General features: G+C 44.4%; 1 protein-coding gene across 1 annotated transcript in view; it reads right to left on the reverse strand.

Annotated features, from left to right (window-relative positions):
* The window catches only part of LOC102939649 (netrin-4), a 66933-nt gene that overhangs the window by 12941 nt on the left and 33239 nt on the right, over window positions 1–20753 (reverse strand). The window contains exons 4-8 of the mRNA XM_007059957.4: window positions 16123–16249; window positions 13851–14039; window positions 4581–4794; window positions 3555–3688; window positions 1867–1935 (exon numbers count right to left, since the gene is read on the reverse strand). Coding sequence (XP_007060019.1) covers window positions 1867–1935; window positions 3555–3688; window positions 4581–4794; window positions 13851–14039; window positions 16123–16249 — 733 coding nt within the window. The remainder of the gene's footprint in view (window positions 1–1866; window positions 1936–3554; window positions 3689–4580; window positions 4795–13850; window positions 14040–16122; window positions 16250–20753) is intronic.

Consider the following 20753-nt stretch of genomic DNA (forward strand, 5'->3'; position numbering starts at 1 on the left):
TCAGGGGCACATGAGCATTCTGGTTCAATCACAGCACCCATTTAAATGAATCTGGGGAAGGAATGCTGGATTTTTTCAATTTAGACAGTTAAGTAATCCCTTCCCAATTTTATCAGCTCATCTCCAATGGGTTTCTGCCAACAGCTCAAAAGTCATAGGAAACCTCTAGGGTATGTATAGTGTGATGGGGTGTCCACCCCACACAGGAGTGGAAGGGGTTAGTGGAGGCTTCATGGTCCTAGCATGCCCTGCCCCAGAGTGGAGCAATGGAGGTGAGTCCTCCAAGCAGCCTAATCAGAGAAAAGCTTCAGGGAACAACCAATCCAGGCCCAACAAGGCCATATAAGAGGATCTGCAAGGTAGAATAGGTTAATGGCTGCTGGGAGCTCAAGGAGTGAGGACTGTGTCCCTAGCAGGCTGAGGGAACTGTAGCACCTTGGACAGAGCAGCTGCTGGCAGGGACCGGGGGAGCAAGAGGGAGCTCCTGGCTGGCTGCTGGGACTGAATGCCCTGAGGTGAGGGCGAAGAAGGTGTTGGGGCTGTGAGGAAGTGGCCTAGGGAAATGTAGCAGCATTGGGAGAAGTTAAAGAGTCACAGCAGGAGGTTGCTATCTTCAGGGTCCCTGGGTCAGGACCAGGAGTAGTGGGAGGGCCTGGGTTTCCCCCCATCAGCCACTGGGGAAGTGGCCTAAATATTGAACTTTGATACATCCCAGAAGGGGGAAACACTGATGGTGACCCAGTCGAAGGGCTGAGTCATGAAGAGGACTCTCTGGTTCCTGGAGTGATGCAGATCTGCAGGCAGAGACGATGACAGGAGAGGTACCTCCGGAAGAGGGCGCACCAACTGGCAGAGCTAATCCCCAGGGTGGCCAGCAGAAGGCGCCACTGTGGTGAGTGGAACCCGTGATAATAGGAATGCCATAAAAAACAAAGAAAGTCCAGCAGCCAACAGTATGATCTTAAGCAAACTGACTCAGAGCCTGGGCAGATTTTTGTTTGGACATTGGAAGGCTTGCAATAGATTTACATAGCTACAATCCTGAACCTTTAAAATTCCTCCTGCCCGCTGTACAATAATTCAGTGTTAAGCAATGGAATTCACCCTGTAGGGCAGGAAATTTCCTACTGGAGTGCAGGAATGCCACATGACTCGAATTCTAAGATGATAATGATAAGCTGGAAAAAGCTACTTTGATTTGTGACCTAACAGGGTTGCCACTCCTCCTGATTTTGCAAGATCATCCAACTTTCAACAGGCTAATCCCACAAATAGGCTTTGTTTGATCACGATGTGATTATGTTGAGTCAAAATGTGGTGTCTTTTGGTGGCCATGACCCTTCACAGAGTGATGACAGGACATAATTGGTTATTTGCCAGGGTGATAAATACGGTGTTGAGAAACAGACACAGCAAGTTTATCCTGCAGGGCAAACTGCAAAAGGGTGGCAATCCTACTGCAAGACCTATAGAATGGGTTCTGAACCTCAGGGTGATGGGAGTAGCAGGCAGGTGTCAGGGGATCCTGACCACCCTGCCCTTCCTCTATTGCTAAATGGGAGGGAGGTGCTGTGTAGACAGAAGAGGAGCACCAGAGGAAAAAAGGAGTCCTGACATGGTCTGCTGGTCTACAGCACATACACATATAGGTGTAAGATGTGCCTGAGTTCATGAAGGCCATGTTGATTTGTTTGGCATTGAAGAAATCATCATTACAGGAAGTATGCTGTCCTCTGATCAGCTCTTCCCAGGACTGGGAGATATCACTAGACAAAAAAGAAGGAAGGAAACCGATCTATGATTTCACAGGTACCAGCTAAGAAAACACTGGAATGATCATACCATGAAGGCACATCAGTCACTTACCATATGCGTATTTCATCTGGCAGAAATCAGTGACACTTCCGAGCTCTTTCTCTTTGCACACACACTTTTCTAGTGTAGGAACCGGAGACCACAAGGGGTTGAAGAAGGGCCAGAACATGAAAGAGAAAAGCAAAGCAAATGATGTTCATTCATATACACACACACACATCTATGTATAAAAGTTGCTCCAATTATCTGAATAAACACAGATGGTTAAAGAAGATTTCAGAGTGAGCTCAGTTATTTGCAAAGCTGGTTCTTGTTAAACAATACAAAAATGGTTCTGAAATCTGGTCCGCATTGTGAAGCAAAAAGCGGTCTGCATCGGGTCCATTACACATAAACCGATGCTAACAAAAGATAAATCAGAATCAGATCCAGGTGTGAATAATGTAATATAAATAATGCTCTTGTTAGATGTCATATGATAAGCAATATTAAGCTTTGTCAGTACTTAGATGGAAGTCCTCTAAGGAAAATCCCTGGTGCTTCAGGACATGTTGGGGATTCAACAGGAGGCACGTTTTCCTCTGAGTCAGTATAGAACCAGCGATGAACTAACTGGTGCTGTCTGTCATATGCTATGTAAAACTGAGGTCTTGACCACTTTTAGGCATTAAAGGTTCCACTATATTCTGTTGGACTAATTTCCCTCTTACTTTAGCTGAATACAATATACTTCTTTACTGCCTGTCTTGAATTGTTGCTTAGTGTGGCCATAAGGTGTTCTTAAAAGCACCTACATTCCATCCCACAGGTGGCTGCATTTCAGCCATGGATCAAATGATCCTTCTACATATAGCATCTGTAGTTCTACAAAGCAATTGAAAGCTTCCAAAGGGCGCTATGTAAATCAATGAATAATACAAATGGGAAGCGTATTTTTCACTGAGATTTGATTTAAATTATGACTTTTTCATTTCTTGACCGCAAAGCCAAAGTTGGATAGTTCAACCTGCACTGGAAAATACAGATAACCAGCACAGTTCAGATCTCTCCTTGAACTCATCCTGGAGTGTCCTGACAAATAATCAGAGCTGGGGGCAAAGAAGTCTCAGACCCATTCATGGGATGCTCACATTTGCCTCCACATTTGAATAACTTAGGATGCCACCATCATACTTTTACATCTCCAATATGCAGAAGCAGTTTTGATAGGATATGAGAGGAAATGGTGCAGGGAATAGTTCTACAAAGATGCAAAGGATCAGACTGGACAGCTATATGTGGGCCAGCTATATTGTGGCTTTAAGTTTCTGAAGGGTGCCGTAGGGCTGCACAGCAGTGGACTCTGGGAAGCACAGGCTGATGCAGCAGCCTCGTTCTTCCCTTCCTTCACCCTCTCCTGAGCTGCTGTCCTGTGTATTGTCTTGTGTTAGACTGTAAACTCTCTGGGACAGAGAACTTATCTTAGCTATCTTTTTACTCTCTTCACTCAAGTAGTTAAAGAGGAGGGAAGACTTATATTTTATAGGCAGTCCTTTGTTTATGTTGTGATTTTTAATTTATGGGATAGACACCCAGAACACTAGATGGACACCTTCATTTTAGAAATGTGAAGAAACAAATCATAAATAAAATAAATATATGCATTTGTTCAAAAGCCGTGCCTATTTCTAGCACTCTATAAGAATTATTTATTTATTTAATAAACACTGAGCGATGGATTTTATAATGCTAAATCATACCTGGATGTCTCAATGCAGAAAATCCCTGCTCATGATCATTCCATTTCCACTCATCGCTTTCATTGGCTGGCATTTGTAGGAGGTCAGGGATTCGCCCACCCATGGGGATGTTGAAAAATGGCTCATTTTCATAACTGGAGGAGACAGACATAGAAGAAAAATCTCATGTTAGGATTTCTGATGTTTAGCAGGGAGGAAGCTACTACCACATGCCAGCAGCATTCAGGGCCAGAAAGGAACATGGCCTCAGAGGCCATGATGAGCAAACTTAATCACACATCTAGTCTTGAATGCAAATAAGAGCAAAACCGTAGCTCACTGCCCTATAGAGAGACTACAGTATCTGGGCTTATACTTCAACTTCACTGACTCACACTGTGAAACACTTCACTAATGGTCCTTGGGACTGAGTTCCTGCAGTTATCTGTTGAAAATGACGAGCTCTGGTAGCATCTGTGCAGGCTTCCTCACACCATCAGTGATCTAAAAGGACTACCACTATGGATGGAAGAGTACTTCAGTCTCTGTGGGCCATTCAGGCTTGGCCTTTGCTGAATCTGTCACCAATTAGTCACATGTGTGTCTGTGTTTTATGTGATGAGAATATTTGCACACTAGGAATTGGAGTGAGACTCTCCAACTTGTTTCACCTAGGCCACAGAGCACAGCAAGCTCTTCAGATGCTTTCATTTACTTTTTCTAAAGCAAACAGTAGTTTCACGGACACCAGCAGGGTCATGGAGTTACCTATCATAACTAGAAAAGACCTTTGCTTCAGAACTGCCTTTAAAGAGTATTATGGATGTACTTACATGGAAGCAGTCAAATGGCATCTGAATGACCCAGTGCTGCAATCCATTCAAATTCAGGTGGATGCAGAGAACTGTCTTGTTTCCTCTATTACCTCCCCCCACTTCCTTGAATGTATGCCATCTGTGCAGGATTCCAAGTGTTAATCTGAGTTTCATATTAAAGGCCCAAAAGTGAGCCAAAGGATTATCTCCCCATAAAAGGGGCCTTGTTTACCCATTGAAACAGTTTCCAGTGTGGGGGTCGCAGTCTCTGGCACAGTCACAAGGATGACAGCCATTTTCTCCAAGGCCCCAGTATCCCATAAGGCATCTGTCACAGTTCGGGCCTGCCACGCCTGGCTTGCAGTAACAGAACCCCGTCTTTGGGTGGCACCGCCAGCTTCTGCTGAAGGTTGCATTGGCCGATCCCATAGGTTGACAGGAGCAAGCTAACAAGACATAAGAAGTGATTGAGATGATATCCCAAGAGTCAGCAGTTTAGGTGATGTTTCTGCAAGGCTGATAACCTCCATGGGTCCCACTCATTCCCCAAAGCCAGTCTTCTTACATCAGCACTGAGAAGCATTGTATTCTCAGGCAGCCTTGGTTCAAAATGGAAATGTAATTTTTAAGTATTGGTGGGGTGTTGTCTCATTCAGCATAACAATGGATTCAAAATAAAACCCGAACTGCTAAATGCTCACCTGAGACCGATTCATGTGCCAGCACCATTTCCTGTGGCCCAAATCCATCCCCCTACACCAATCTCGAATAAAGAGTGTTATGCAGATATGCAGTAGCCTGTGTTACTGGTGTGGATTCACTCTGCAAGGAGGTGGGAGGGGCAGGCAAGTGAATCTGTAAAACACCTGACTGTGCTACCATGTCTGGGGCCCCAAGGTGCATACGTCGCCAGAGTGGGCTTCCCATTATGCCCATCTGTGAACTTGCCTTTTGGATGGTATGTGGCTGTAGGCTGTGGGTGGGAAGGATTTGCCCAGTGTGGGTCTATACAATAAAATAATATAAATCAGTCATAGTCTTCTGTGTACGCACAAAGACCTCTCAGGTGCCCGCTGTGCTGCACACTTGCACCATAAGGGTCAGAAGCCAGGCTGTTTAGCGCTAAGGGCACTTGATTGCAGCGTGAGGGATATGTTTACAACAGTGGGCGGCCGTATAATAGTGCCCAAACATTTAGAGAGCGAGAGGGAGAATTTTCACAAGAGAGAGAGGATTTGCTAGTGTGATATGTGAGAGGATGTGCCAAGCAAGGAGATAAAAACAAGGAGGAAATAATTTAGGCTGAAGATCAGAATAAACAGGCTCCCCAGGCTAGTGTTGGAATTCCTACTGCTAGGTATATTTTAAACTAAACTGGACAAAACACTAGTAAAAGTACAACATGAAAAGCAATTCTGCACTGGCCAAGGGAGACAGACCAGACAACCGGATAGGCCTTTTCCAGCTCCAGATTTGAGGAGTCCATGATTCTGCTTTAGTGAGAGCTGTAGGGCCGTAGGTTCTCTTCCCAATGTGAACTTGAAGTTTGCATGCACACATCAACGGATACGTTACAAGAGGGAGGGGGAGAGAGAGAGATCTCCAAACCCATTGTGTATACTTCAGTTATGACCATTAACTGCTGAGTGCAGCGAGAGAGGGGACAGAAGAGCCAGGTGCGGCTCTCTGATTCTGGTGCCATTTCAACACCAGCCCTGGCATACATCAGAATAGTCTGGAGGCTGCTGTAAAGTAGAGCAGCTGGCTATGGCCTCCAGGGGCTACTACGCCAGCTAAGACAGTTTGGAGCTCAGTGGTGTTCTGGCCATGCCCCTAACAAAGTCTCCATGCCAGGGGCTTTGGGGAGTGGGTGAGGCCAGAGCTGACTGTGCATTAGCTGGGACACCTCTCCACCAGGGGAACTCTCAACTGGGGAGATCTGGCAGACGGCCAGCCCCTTTGTGCTGTCAGGGCAGCTCTACCAGGCTGGATCACAAGAGAGGATCTGGCCCACTGACATCTGATGTTTGAATAGGTTTGGACAAATGGAGACGTGAGCTGAATCTTCACCCCAAACTCAGGTCCAGCTCATATTTTAGCTCCCTCTCATTTTTGAACATTGTGATACCTCTTGATTTCTGCTGGCACCAAAGCCTGAAGTGCCAAGATGTCACAATTTCATCCACCTGCAAGAAGGAAGAAACAAAAATCTTGGGGATAAGACCTGCCCTAGCAGGGATTTCCAGTCAGATGTTGGACACCCAAGATGTTTGGCTTAGGGGCCAGCCTTTTGGATGATTATCTTTACTCCAGTGCTTTTGAAGTTTGCCTATCACTACTGCTGATCAAACAACTTTTCTTCCTGAGCTCACAGATAAGAGACCAAATGAACACACTGGTTCCACACATCCCTGTCCAAGAAGGGAGCTCTATGAAGAAGGATAATGGCAGTGATGATGGATTTACTTTCATGCGCATCATCATGTTTGTTCTTTAGAAAGGAAAAATCTCTTTTGGGAATACTAATAAGAGAAAAAGCAGTGCCCAGCAGTTTGTGTAATGGGCATTTTTCTTGTGATCTTCCATTAGATATTATATTTTCACCCTGTCCTAGCTGTGTTCTTCACGCCAATATTTTTAATAATATTATTATACTGTGCCGCAGAAGGATCCTATTCAGTTGTTTTCAAGGGAACTTTAGCACAATAGCCTAAAGACAGAAAATAAGCATACTATAATGAGCAATGTATTCCACACGATGAGCTTGTTGGCTAGTGGCACGGTAGCATCAGGCTCTACTGCTGCCGTCACACAGAAGTAATCACAGAATCATAGAATATCAGGGTTGGAAGGGACCTCAGGAGGTCATCTAGTCCAACCCCCTGCTCAAAGTAGGACCAATCCCCAATTTTTGCCCCAGATCCCTAAATGGCCCCCTCAAGGATTGAGCTTACGACCCTAGTTTTAGCAGGCCAATGCTCAAACCACTGAGCTATCCCACCCCCAGGAGTCTTGAGCCTGAGAGCAATCTGAGGGTTGTTGTTCACCAGGATTTGAAAATCAGGTGTAACATCACAGGGCACATTTGCACCACTGTTTCAAAAGTTGCTTCTGATTTTTGGTGCTCAGCTTGAGACACTGTGGCCCAGATTTTCAGAAGTGCTGAACACCACTCCAAAAATGGAGGTATCTAATATTAGTTGACATTTTTGAAAATGTTGTCCTTGGTCTTTGGACATGGGAAATGGGTGCTTTCCTCATTAGAGATAGATCTGAGACAAAAAAAAATCCAAACTTTGCCACAGTCTGAGTTTGTCTGAATCCTTGTTCTTGATTTCCCCTATTATGTCATTAGGATCCAGCTTTCCCAAAGTTCACTGGTATTTGGATCAGGAGTTTTAGTTTGGATCTATCTCTGTTCTTTACAGATTGTTCGGTCTCTCTCTTGTCTTTCCAAGTTTCCGTATCTGGAGCCAGATCCTCAGCTGGTGTAAATCAGTGTCACTCCAGTGAAGCTATGCTAGCTTACTTTAGCTGAGGACAGGATGTCAGATAGGTGGAGAATGTGAATTTCACCATCCCAGCCAAAGGGAAAGTGCTCCAGTGAGCTGTGATTTATAGCAGAGGCCAAGGAGGGAGGTAGAGAAAAAACTGCATGTATTTAGTTCAGGGATATAACTAAGGAAAGTTGATGGTCCAAAAATGAAAAGCAGGCATTGCTTCCAGTTAGAAGCTTTGGCAGCTCTTGACGGGTCATAAAGCAAAACTGAACAAATAAATGCATGACACTTTCAGATGAGTTACACAAGTGGCTCACAAATGCTTCCCTCAGTCTGTGTTTATTTAGCGTATCAACTCGGGTGTGTGCATTGTCTGGCTTCTAGAGTATTATGACCAAACTCACAATTTTGAGGCTAAGGTAACTCCCAAAATATGAATCTGAATGTCACATGCTGAAGGGCAGCTGTTGATGACCAGGTTTTATCTGTCAAATAACATAACAGGTTTGATGATAAACCTCACAATTAAAGAGTCATAAGTAAGTTCTTACAAACTGAGTTTTTTGTATTTCCCAGTGTTTGTAACTAAAATGTCTTTCTCTGCTGATTTTTGCTCTTTTCCCTTTGGCAAACCTGAGTTTTCTCTCCATCCACCTCTTTCTAATGAAACACAAACCAACATGACAATGGATGGTTTACCTCCTTTTTGTCAAAGGATGTTAGGGACAGTGGACAGACAATTCTGGCACAGAGCTGGCTAGTTTATTTGCAGGGCCCTACCAAATACACAGCCTTGAAAAACGCATCACAGACCGTGTAATCTGGTCTTTTCTATGCTTTAACCCTATGCTATACAGATTTGACAAGGGAGACCGTTTCTCAAATTGGGGATCCTGACCCAAAAGGGAGTTGCAGGGAGGTTTCTAGGTTATTTTAGGGGGGGGGGTCACGGTATTGCCACCCTTACTTCTGCGCTTTCAGAGCTGGGTGACCGAAGAGCAGCAGCTGTTGGCCAGGCATCCAGCTCTGAAGGTAGCACTGTGCCAGCAGCAGCGCAGAACTAAAGGGTGGCAAGGCCATGCCACACCACCCTTACTTCTGCACCACTGCCTTCAGAGCTGGGTGGCTGGAGAGTGGCGGATGCTGCCTGAGGGCCCAACTCTGCAGGCAGCAGCACAGAAGTAAGGGTGGCAATACCGTACCGTGCCCTCCTTACTTCTGCGCTGCTGCTGGCGATGGTTCTGCCTTCAGAGCTGGGCTCCCGGCCAGCAGCAGCACAGAAGTAGGGGTATCGGTACAGCAACCCCCCCTCCCCACAATAACCTTGTGACCCCCCCCCCATAACTCCTTTTTGGGTCAAAATCTCCCTGCAATTACAACACTGTGAAATCTGAGATTTAAATAGCTGAAACCATGAACTTTCTGATTTTTAAAATCCTATGACCATGAAATTGACCAAAATGGACCATGAATTTGGTAGGGCCCTGTTTATTTGGGTTCTCCCCTTTACAGCAGCAAAATATTTACACTACAAAATATTACATGGTTGTATCTTAGAGGTGGCTGTTGTTGGTCACTGAAGTATCCCACATGTCCACTTGGATTTTTATTGGCAGCTGCAGTTATAAGATTTTTGCCAGGATGCTGTTGACAGAGAGGGAACCAAGGAATGAAAGCAGTCATAAAGCAGATAAATATTTGTCTGCTCTCAGCACAGATGTCTCCAGCTGTATCTTAATTAGATACAGATGTAAACTATAATATTAGTTGCAACAATGTGGTTCCAACCAACATGAATATAGCAGGCATGTAGTACTCCAATGAATTCATACGTAAGAGACTCTCAGGGTATGTCGACACTGCTATTAAAAACCCATGGTTGGCCCATGCCAGCTGACTTGGGTTCGTGGAGCGTGGGCTATAAGGGAATGCTTAATTGCAGTGCTAGATGCTTAAGCTTGAACCCGGGCTCTAAGACTCTGCAAGGTGGGAGGGTCCCAGGGCTTGAGCTGCAGCCTGAGCTGGATCATCTACACCACAGTTAAACAGCCCCTTAGCCTGAGCCCTGTGAGCCTGAGTCAGCTGGCACGGGCCAGCTGCAGGTTTCTGGTTGCAGTGTAGACATGCTGACAGAGATAACTAACCTTTCATTTCTGTCAAAACTACGGTGCAAAACACAGTTAACAGCAGATTCAATCTTTTCCAAATTTCAAAACAAAATCTTTGGAATCTGGAATATAATCCCAACCAAATTCGAACAATTTTTAAAGCAGGTCAAATGTGGGGCCAAAACCACTCAACAATGTCCCGTAAATCAAGGAAATTGGATACACTACAGTCTGTGCGGGTGTGATCACCATCTGTGTGGCCGACTGAGATATTGACTCTAACAAAGATGTGATTAATCCCAAATATTACAACTGGAAGGTTCACAGATCTGTCTAGAGGGGAAAGAAGGGAAGGGAAGGGACAGGTTTATTGATAGGGTGTGTGTGCATGTACACATTTTAATTTTCAAGCTGATTGCTAGAGTAAAAAGCCCATTTCCCTGAAGACTTTGGCCTGACGGTCCTACATACTTGCTTTTTTTCCCCCCTTGGATAAGCAAAGGGTGAATACAAAAGATGGTGTCAGTTCAGAAGTATCCTTTAAGCCTCCAAATAAGCCACAGGAAAGAGCCAAGGATACAGCAGCTTTTCTGACCACTGGCTAGGAAACGATTCGGCTTCACGAGGCTTCTGACTCAAAGCTCCCATACAAGCCTATATCCAAACTGTTTAATCCTGTGTTGTCACCCGCAATAACAAGCAGGTGTGTGCTGGGCTCTGTGTCTCTTTTCATGTCCTTTTCTTTCTTGCTTTTTTTTTTTTAATCTAAGCAGTGTCAAAACAAGGCTCTGTGCATGACCTGGCTCCCATTCATCCCCAGCTGCCAGGAACAGCAGAAGCAAAGAGGTCAGAGACAGGCGATCTCTCCAGATGAAAAGGAATGGCAGAATCATATTTACATGTTAAATCTCAGCTGGGATTTTTTTTTTTTAAAGCAAATGTCTTTTCAGTCTTGTAAATGGAGAAGTCAGGGAAGGGGGATCTGGATAGCACCAGTGCAGCCAGTTGTTATACAACCCCTTTCCCCCCCTAGCAGTGATTAAGAAAGAATGCTGCCGATTATTATGACTAATGCCTAAAGATTCCTTCTGGGCCTTAGCAGAGTCCTGCTAACTTTTTGGGGGCTGTCGTAGCTTAACCGAGACTTTGCTCTGGATGGAAGAGCACTCTCTTAAAGCATGATTTCTCAAAAGGCTTAACACAGCGTTTCATTCATCTTTTTCATCATCTGTTAGTTCCCAGTTCAGTGTCTACTGTAAATACTGGGTGAGTTTTAATCCCCTGTATTTCTTCTCCCTTCCACACCAATGTGAAGCCAAGAACCACGTTGCTCACCCCAAAAGCATCCGTGCAGTCTGCCGTGACCAATTCATTATGGCTCTCTTCATCATTTCCCGAAAACATTTAGTTATTTAATGTTGTGACTCTGGTACTATTTGGAGGGTTTTCTCAGCCAACGTGAGTGGATGTGTAGGAGGTGGCATGCCCAATCCTTCACAAAGCTATTCACCCAGACTTGGTAGTTCTTCAGGTCGTGATCAGCAGGCTGAGGTGTGAGAGAAATGCACCTCCATGGGTTAAAGTTCACTATGGGATAAATCTTCAACCCTGTGCCAAGCTTCCGTAAATGCACTTGCATCAGGGGGGACCCCGTGGGATGAATCTTTCCCCCCACCAAACCTACCGTTGCTCCACCCAGTGCAATGCTTCTCCTCCCCACAACTGTTGCATCGGCGGAGTATGGGGGCTCTATCTCCATTAGTGCCTTTATAGGTGGTGTCACTGGTCGAGCTAAACAGTGATAGCAGAAGAGTGGGAGATTTCCTGAAAATTACCTGTGTAGATGCAGCATTTTACACCCGCACCGACCCACACCCCTCACTGGGAAATTTGTGGAGCTTAGCTCTTAACTTCAAAAAGCTGCCCATTTAGGTAACCAACTGAATGTCTTTGTAGGAATTCTCCCCTTCACCTTTAAATAAGATAGAAAAGGGCATAGACTAATACCCAGTGAAAATATGTCTCTCTGAACAGGCTCTGAAGACTGAATGTTTCTCCCTGCTCCACACAAATACAACCACAGTTCACAAATCAGCCATGAAAACTAGGGGGGTTCTCTAGAGAGGAAAGTGCCTACCTGTTCCTTAGGTCAGGAGCCAGCAAACAGTTAAGCACTGTGTGTGACTTTAAGTGTGTGAGTGGTCCCTTTGACTTCAGTCCCACATGCTTAAAGTCATGCATATGTGCATAAGTGCTATGCAGAATTGGAGTCTTAATGCAGAAGTTATACATGATGGGAACAGTTGCAGGGAGCCTTCTATTGGCATTAACCATCTTGCTGGGAAAAACGCTATTACTTAAAATGCTGCCACCACAGGACTAGCTCTGTTTGAACAGGGTATATTTCTGCTTGTGTGACTGCATCCTTCCGAAATGTTTTCCTGTTCATTTTGCAGAACATTGGCAAGATGTGCTGAGAAGGTGGTACCCAGACCGGACAAAAGAGTTGTAGGTAGGCTCAGGGTCTGATTTCACCCAGGCAGCCTGTTCTAGGGTTTCCTCACAGATAGGCTGTATTTTTAAATAATGTTTTCTCTTCTCTGCTACTCTTTAATGTTCCTAGCCTTAATGATTATCTCATATTACACACAGTGCTGGTTACTACACTGTCACCTTGCTGTCAAATAAAAGAGCTTGTACATTGATTCTTTCAGGTGCCATAAGACTTGAAATCTAATCTACTGGAACAAGAATTTATTCTCATTACAAATCTTTGCATACGGCAAGTCCTCTCAGAGCAGAAACAAACCAGCAGAAAAATCCCTAGAAATCTGGGCATCATCAAACACAATTGGGAAGACAGCCAAGGAAGCCCTGCCTCCTCCCCTGATCAATGAGCTTTGTCACAAGGTTAAGAAATCAAAAAGAAAGAACTGGGGGGAGACAGAGCTGGCTCTAAGATCCAATGAAAGGTGAATACAAAGGATCAGAAACATAGGGCATGTTGTGCCCGGAACGATCAAGCGCTATCGCAGGCCAGCTGGTCCCAGCAAGAAGCGCATGTGTAACCCAAGTGTCTAGAGAAACCTTGATCAGGGCTGCCAAAAGAGCAGGAGAACTTCAGACGCAATGGCTGACAATGGGAACGAACATAGGTGACAAAGGAGGCAGTTCTTCTGTGTTGACGACTGTGTGGACAGGGCTGGGGGAGGAATCATGATTGCATAGGGGAGAGAACAAGCTTCATCCAGAGGCAGAGAAAGGGAAGTATCCAAGGGGAGGGAGAGATGAATGAAATGACGGATTGTTACAAACAGAAACCTTCCTGGGGAATACTAGGTGGGATCAAAGGTGTCAGATGTGGGAGGGAGCTCAGAGGCTCAAACTCCCTACCCATCCCCTGCAGCCAATATTATTCATGTTTGTCTGTGGAGAGAATGCAAAATCAACCTGTGGCTCCTTGGAGCCTCACAGCAGTTAGAACATACACCCATGGACGCTGTAGGCCCCTTTTGGGTGAGATACAGATAAACCCAACTAAATAAAATGTGTGCCTCGCTAGCATAGGAGCATTTTAAATGCAAACGCAACCAGAATAAAACTTTCCCTAAAAATAGAATGGCTTCAGATAATAATTTTTTTTTTTTTTATATCAGACCATTCCACGATCCCACACCGAAATCAGACTTTGGTGCCAGGGTCAGGAGGAAAGTGTCCTTGACCAGGAAACCAGAGCTCGCAAACAAGGGTCGGAGGAAAGGATAATGTATTTATGATGTATTTCCACAGATACCTGTAGATACTTTTAATGGGCTGCAAGTCTTAGCTCACTCTGTAACGTGTAGACCTAAACAACTTTCACCATTCATTTGTACTGTAGTATATTGGACTTACGTTTGCAGACCTCTGGGGAAGACATAGGTTTTCCCCTATCTCTGTAAAATCCTGGTTTGCACCTTTGACATCGATGTCCCTCCGTGTTGTGTTTGCAGTTGTCACATACTCCACCGCTGTGTTTCCCAGATGCCAGCCAAACACTCAGGTTGAAGTGACAGCTATCAGCATGGTTGTGACAGCGGCACTCTGTTAGGGAGCAGGGAAATGCATTTCTCACTCATGTTTATAAAGCACAGAGCCTACAGTATCACTTATGTGACAGTTTAATTGAAATGAACTTAGGACCAAATTAATTTATGCCAAACATTTTTCTTTTGCCTGCCTTCCTGGGTTTACATTAAAAACAGAAATGTCAAAGCAGAATGAAACTCCTAGTAAATCCCAAGAAAGACTGACAGTCAGGTGAAAAAGCCAATTGTCACGAACTGTATACCTTATCTAAGTATCTAAATTTAATTACAGGTGGGCCTGGACCAAAACCCCACGTCTGAACACTGCCTAACTTTGGGAAAGCTAAGATCCAAATCTAGATCTAAACTATGCGTCTTGGACCATCTCTTCTTTTCGTGTTGTCCTGTTTATTTCCACCTGTAGAACTGAGCCCTTTGGGCCATAACAGATCTATCACTACTATGGCGAGTTGAAAAATTCCTGTCAAAACTGGTTTTGGACAGAAAATTGGGTTTTCAACTAAATTATTTTTAAAGTGTCTGTTTTTGTCAAAAAACCAAATGCCTGAAAACAGAAATATTTTGGCCCAACGCCCAGAATTCAGATTCAGATATGCTGCCGCAGTGCCTTATGAAATTTGTAGTTCAGTTGGCTCATCTCCCCATTCTCTGTGGCTGGGTTCCTCAGCTGGACTTCATCTTCCATGATGCACCATAGCCGTACGACTCCCAGGATACACCACTTCTCCTCAACAAGAGGGGAAACCATGAGGCACCATGGAGAGGCAGTCCAACCAGGCAGCCCTCCTGTAGAGAAGAAAGGGAACATGAGACAACTGAACGACAGCTCACATGAGGCACTGTGACAGCATTTTGGAATAAGAATATTTCAATATTTGGTTGAAACATTTTGTTTTTTGGCCAAAATATTTCAGTTTTTGACTGAAAGATTTCAGATTTTGATTTTTCGCCATATTGTCAAAATTTTCCGCAGAACCTCCCCTGTGTTCCAACCAGCTCTAGCCACTCATAATTTTGCTTTTGCAACGCAAATATAATAAAAAGATAAAGACTTTTCAGGATTGTTTCAATGTCCTGCAATTCTAGCTTGAAGCATGCAAGCTGATTGTACTAAAATTAATATATGTTATAGTAAACCTGTAGCCCTCATTAATAAACTTGAAAGTCCACTTTATTTTCCGAGATTGATCAGCTACGACTCTGTCTGTTCTGCTCCAGTTAGAATCTCCCACATTAAAACACTGTTGGCTTTTTTCCCATCCAGTTTAGACTGTAAACTGTTTGGGGCAGCAATGCTATACTTTGTGTTTTGTAAAGTATGCACACCTTTAGTGCTAGAATAGGAAAAAATAGAGATGGACAGATTTGATCCAGAATTGGACTTCACTCCAAGGTTCTGGGGTGTTTGGATCCAGGGTTTTGGATGAGTCCACCATATAGACATCAAACCTCCCTAAGTCTCGGAGTGCTCAGAACTGGGGTGTTGTTTCAGACCACTGTATAAACAAATTTAGATCCAGATCCAAGTTTGGATTCTGATTCTCACCACACAAATGCCCTAGTTTGTTTGGGCTGGGGAAGGGGAGGGGCTGGAGGTTGGTTGAAATCCATTTCTAGTTATTAATAAATACATAATGTAATTATATCTCATATTAAATATAGACTTGGAACCAACTCAAATCAAAACATTCCTGAAACCTTGTTCCCATGCACATGCCAAGGACAGAGATCACTGAACATTTCTTGTCCCCCCATTAAACTTATTCCCTTAAGCTTTCTTAGCCTACTGCAGCTCTGTAGAGACTCATGCTTGGGAATGGTGAAATGAATGAGGGAATGTTTCTCTTTGAAGAGCAGAGTTCTGCCTTGTATGTTCTATATTGCAATAGATCAAATAGACCAGCCACATTAAAAAAATACATTGATTGAAAGGATTTTCTAGCAGTTACCTAGCAATTCATTCCCCATCTGCTGCAAGAGCACCATAAATCCAAACTGGGTGAATTGTCTATTATAGAGCCTTGCCTACTTGGACGGTGATTTATTGCCCTGACACATTAAGGCCCCCCGCCACTTACTTTTGCATTCATTTGGTGCCCCAGTTTTTCCATCTCCTGGCTTCCAAGGCTGGTCATTGTATAATGGTGCACACCTCTCACAGTGGTTCCCTGCTGTGTTGTGTCTGCACACACATGTCCCATGGACCTGTCAGGGAAGGAGAATACATTCAAGCAGCTGAAAGAATTAACAGGACAGAGCACAGCACAGCCTCTGAGCGAGGAGGATTTCTCCTGCACAGTTCCCCAGCACTCTCACAACGCCAACACCGTCCATCTAGAATTTCTATACATGCAACTTTATTGCCTCATGAAGTCTCTAATAATGTGGGTTCATTCTCTGCCCTCCCGTAACTCTGGGGTCAGATTCTGAATGGGTGATGAGGTGTGCCAGGCATTTGATGCCCCCTGCTGGAATAATAATACCTGGCTCTTATATGGAGCTTTTCACCATAGATCTCCAAGTGCTTTACAAAGGAGGTCAGTCAGTATTATTATCCTCATTTTACCAATGGGGAAACCGAGGCACATAGTAGGTTGGTGACTTGCCCAAGACCACCAGCAGAACCAAGAACAGAACCCAGGTCTCCTGGATCCCAGTGCAGTGCACTAGCCACTAGGTCACACTGCTCAGGGTGTAGGAGGTAAGGTAAAAAAGGGTGTGATGCTTCCTCCAGGAGGGCAGTCCTGCATGAAGCAGGGACAGGGGAGGAAGGATCTCCCCTGTCTTAATCCAAAAGCACAGCCTGGTCAGAGGCCTAACTCTGACTGCTTATTTTGATTGAACCAGTGAATGATTGAAGTCCTGCTGCCTTGGCACACCCTGCCCACCTTTTGGGTGAAAAGACCAGTGAGTTTAGACCTCCAAGAGCTCCTAGAGAGGCCACCCAGGATCAGCTGCTGGTGGAACCAACAATAATTGGTCCAGCAGCAGCTAGAAGGGGTGGAAGCAGGCAGAAGCCAATCAGAGCCAAGCAGGCAAGGTAAAAAGGACTGGCTGCTTCCTCTAGGTAAGGGAATTCTGGGTGAAGTTGGGATGGGAATGTGGGGAAGGAAGGTTCTCCATTGTCTTAATCCAAATGCCCAGCTTGGTCAGGGGCCTAACTTTGACTGCATCTTTTAGTGTAGCCAGGAAAATATTGTTTTGTTTTAAAGGGTTGAATTTAAAGCCCTGAGTTGGATATCAGTTGAGTGCTGTAAAATTAAAGGGAGCTCTGCTTTGCAAGTTGCTCTGCTAGTTCAAGCGAACCTGTGACAGATGGCAACAAAGCTCTCCTTCTGGGTACCCAGTTAGCAAAGTCATTACAAGGCTAACATGTGAATAGCAAAACCATATATTCACTTCGGGAGCAGTGAGCAGAAGAGAAGAGCTTCCCTCAGAATAAGAGATGCTAGTGTAAGTGTTCCAAGTAATCTCACAGTACAGAATCAGATTGTGGCAAATGCATAGAGGGAAGACTTTGCCCTCCACTATTTAACAGGACAGTAGTACAGTGGAATACCAGATAAGCAGGCAAAGAAGACAAGAAGCTCCCTGGCTCCCATTAGCGGTGGTTGTTTAATGCACAGTGTCTGAGTGCATCCAAGAACTGGTAACACCTGAGCACACAGGACTCTACAAATCTAGTTTCTTGAGAACTTTTGTGACACAAGAGGGTCTTTTAAAAAGGGAGATCCAAGTTCTCTGCTTGCAGGGTCTTGCAAAGGAAGGAAGAGAATTACTTTCAGAAGAACGAATCTCCTTCAGGAAGTGCCTGATATTTGGCCTAGGAGGCAGGAGATGGAAACGGTAAACTCACAAGTGACAATTCTGCTTTTCCACCTGTCAGGCTAGTGGCTATCCATCATTGACATGTACATCACGGGAAATGGTCTTAACAGCAGGGCAGGTAATGTCAAGAAGTCAAGAACTTAAGATTCCCCTCCCTTCTTGCACACTGGTGACTAAGCCCTATAGCCACATGGTCACAACTCTGGCCCAGTGCACGTGACACAAAAAGTGAAGACTGAGATTTCATTTTTGACTGGAGCGTGAATCTAATTTTATCCTTTAATCTCACTGCTAATGTGAGTTATGATTTTCCATAGCCTTTCCTGAAAGTCAGATTTTATATTTGAACTTCTAGTCTCCTCCATTCCCCACCCTCATCATTGTAGGTAATTTGAGATGATGAGAAGAATGTTAAAAATAATAGTTACCTTAGCATTCTCTCCTATTCCAACCCCAGCTCCCTGCAGCAATTTGCTCCCTATTCCTCCAGTTTCTAATCCTCTCAGACCAGATATTTCATGTAGCTAGCAGAGGGGACAGGCTGCAGCTGATGCCACTGCTCCTCTACAGCCAGCTGGCAGACTGACCGCCTCACAGAGCGGTTGGCTGCCTCCTCACGGAAGAATGAACACAGACTTCAGGGTATGCATTTCTCTCTCAGAACTCAACACCAGTAATCCTCAGGGAGATGCGATATTGAGCGCATTATGTGGTGTCTCTCCAGACCAGGATGCAAGACGGTCAACCATGTCAAACCCCTAAATCTGATTACAAAAGGGTCTATTATGATCATTTAGTTTGACCTCCTGCATGACAAAGGTCACAAAATTACATCCCGTGATTCCTGAACTGAGCCCAGTAACTTACAGTTGAATCATAGCATATCTATGAGAAAGACACAGAGTCTTGACTGAAGGACCCCAAGTGATCATTAGAGACTCTTTCATACTTTGACTGCCCAATATCAAGTATCACCGCACATATCATTGTCATGAGCAGTTGAGAGAGAGAGATTTATCAAATAGGTCTTTTCCATCTTTAATTTCTCTGATTCTTTAATTCCTGAACCCTAACCATTCATATCTGATGTTAACAGACATAAAATGATTAATAAAGAGCATGCAAACCACACTTGAAAAGAGAGAATTCTAAGTGGCTGGAACCCTTATGTAAAGCAGAATATGCATAGTATTTCCATTCAGTTCTACATCATACCTCACTCTTTTGATTTTCCCTCTGTCTGGTTGGGCTCTTTTATCTTTTTAGTAATTGTTGTTGTTGTTTTTGCTGCTGCTCCTTGGCTGCTGTCAGTGTATTTCATTATTTTGCTACTGAATGAAGGTTAAGTTTGGAAGCCATCCAGAACTGAGCAACTGTTGCTGATTCAGAGAAAATGTTTGTCTTCGGGCTGTGTATTCACTTTGTAGTGTCGCCAGAACAGTTTTGGACATAGCAGTTTGCAACCATGTCAGCAGCAAGTCATTTACAGGCTTTTAGGAAGGGCACCATTTGTGGGTAGTTGTTGGGGTCTCATGAGAAACAGTGAAACATTCACCTGCCCGTTCTGCCTCAAACTAATCCCCGTTGTCCTTATGACCTCCCCAAATTGAGAGGTGCATGCATGCTCTCTGGTTCCACAAAGGGATTTTTGGCTATATCAGATGTCTGTGATTTCTGATAATATCATCAATATTTGAGCCTTTGAGGGAAATTCATGAATCTGTTCAATCATTTTGTGTGGTCAAATGAAAAAACTATTTCAACTTTTTCAAGCATGCAAAGCCCTAGGGGACCAAATGGCAGAGGGAATTAGTGATGAATTGCAGTGCTTTCCGCATTTAGGTCACCAGTTCAAATCCTGACAAGGTTAGGAGTGACTGAAGGCTATTACCCATTCACATCATGTGTTGTTGGTCTATGTGATATGAGTAGGTTGGTCTAAGTTCATGTCTGTATTACCCCTGTCATCATGACTGTTACCCTTGTAGGCATCCTCCAAGGAGAATGTCCATACATCCCAAAGAGCTTCTGTAAAACAGGATTGAGAGATCCTGGCAGGGGAAGGTGAGCTAGGAAGTTGGCAGTGTGGCACCTGTTCTGTGGATAAACAGAGGGCTTCAGTCTCCCAGACTGCTAATGAATCAGCATTCCCCAAATTCACTAGAGAACAACAATGAAGAAAGTCAGTAAGGTGGCTTGTATGAGTTAGGTGAATCCACAGGCTGGCCAGACCAAGTCACTTTCTGAACAGTGACAAAGGCATAATGTAGGGAATGCTATGCGTGATCTCACAAAGAGACAAAATTTATACATTACAACAAAGGGATGTCATAGAGTGAGCTGGGCCTTTGAGGGTTTCAAGTCGCCAATCTGGCCTTTGTCTGGTACCCAATCTCCTGTGTCTGCAAGTCAGGCCTGCTGGGGGATATTTGAGAGCTACCTGTGTTTCTCTGTTGCCTAATCCATCAAGCATCAACTTCTTGTCTGCACCTTCAAGTTCATGCATGACTCCACCCCAGCCAACATCTCAATCTGGTTTCTTAACATTTTCTGTCTCAGTGCAGGCTTGACTTTTCTGTGTCTTTGGGCAGGGCTGCCCTCTTCTGTCTTGTATAGCGATGAGCATATTGTCAGTGCCTATCAAATAGCATGCAAATAATAGCTGCTATGTTGACATAAAGCCTGAGGAACATAGGACATTACAATTACAGTAGTTCTGAGATGCAGTAGGTCACCTGGTTCCAGTGATTGCCCCATTGAATGGAGACTGGCTATTTCAAGTGAGGAAGAGAGAGGAGGCTCAGTATATTACTGGGTCAATGCATTAACCTGAACTTTTGCCACAGTTCAAATCTTCTCAGATCAAATGGTGAAAATGAGT

Source organism: Chelonia mydas, chromosome 7 (assembly GCF_015237465.2).
Source record: "Chelonia mydas isolate rCheMyd1 chromosome 7, rCheMyd1.pri.v2, whole genome shotgun sequence".
Taxonomy (NCBI): domain Eukaryota; kingdom Metazoa; phylum Chordata; order Testudines; family Cheloniidae; genus Chelonia; species Chelonia mydas.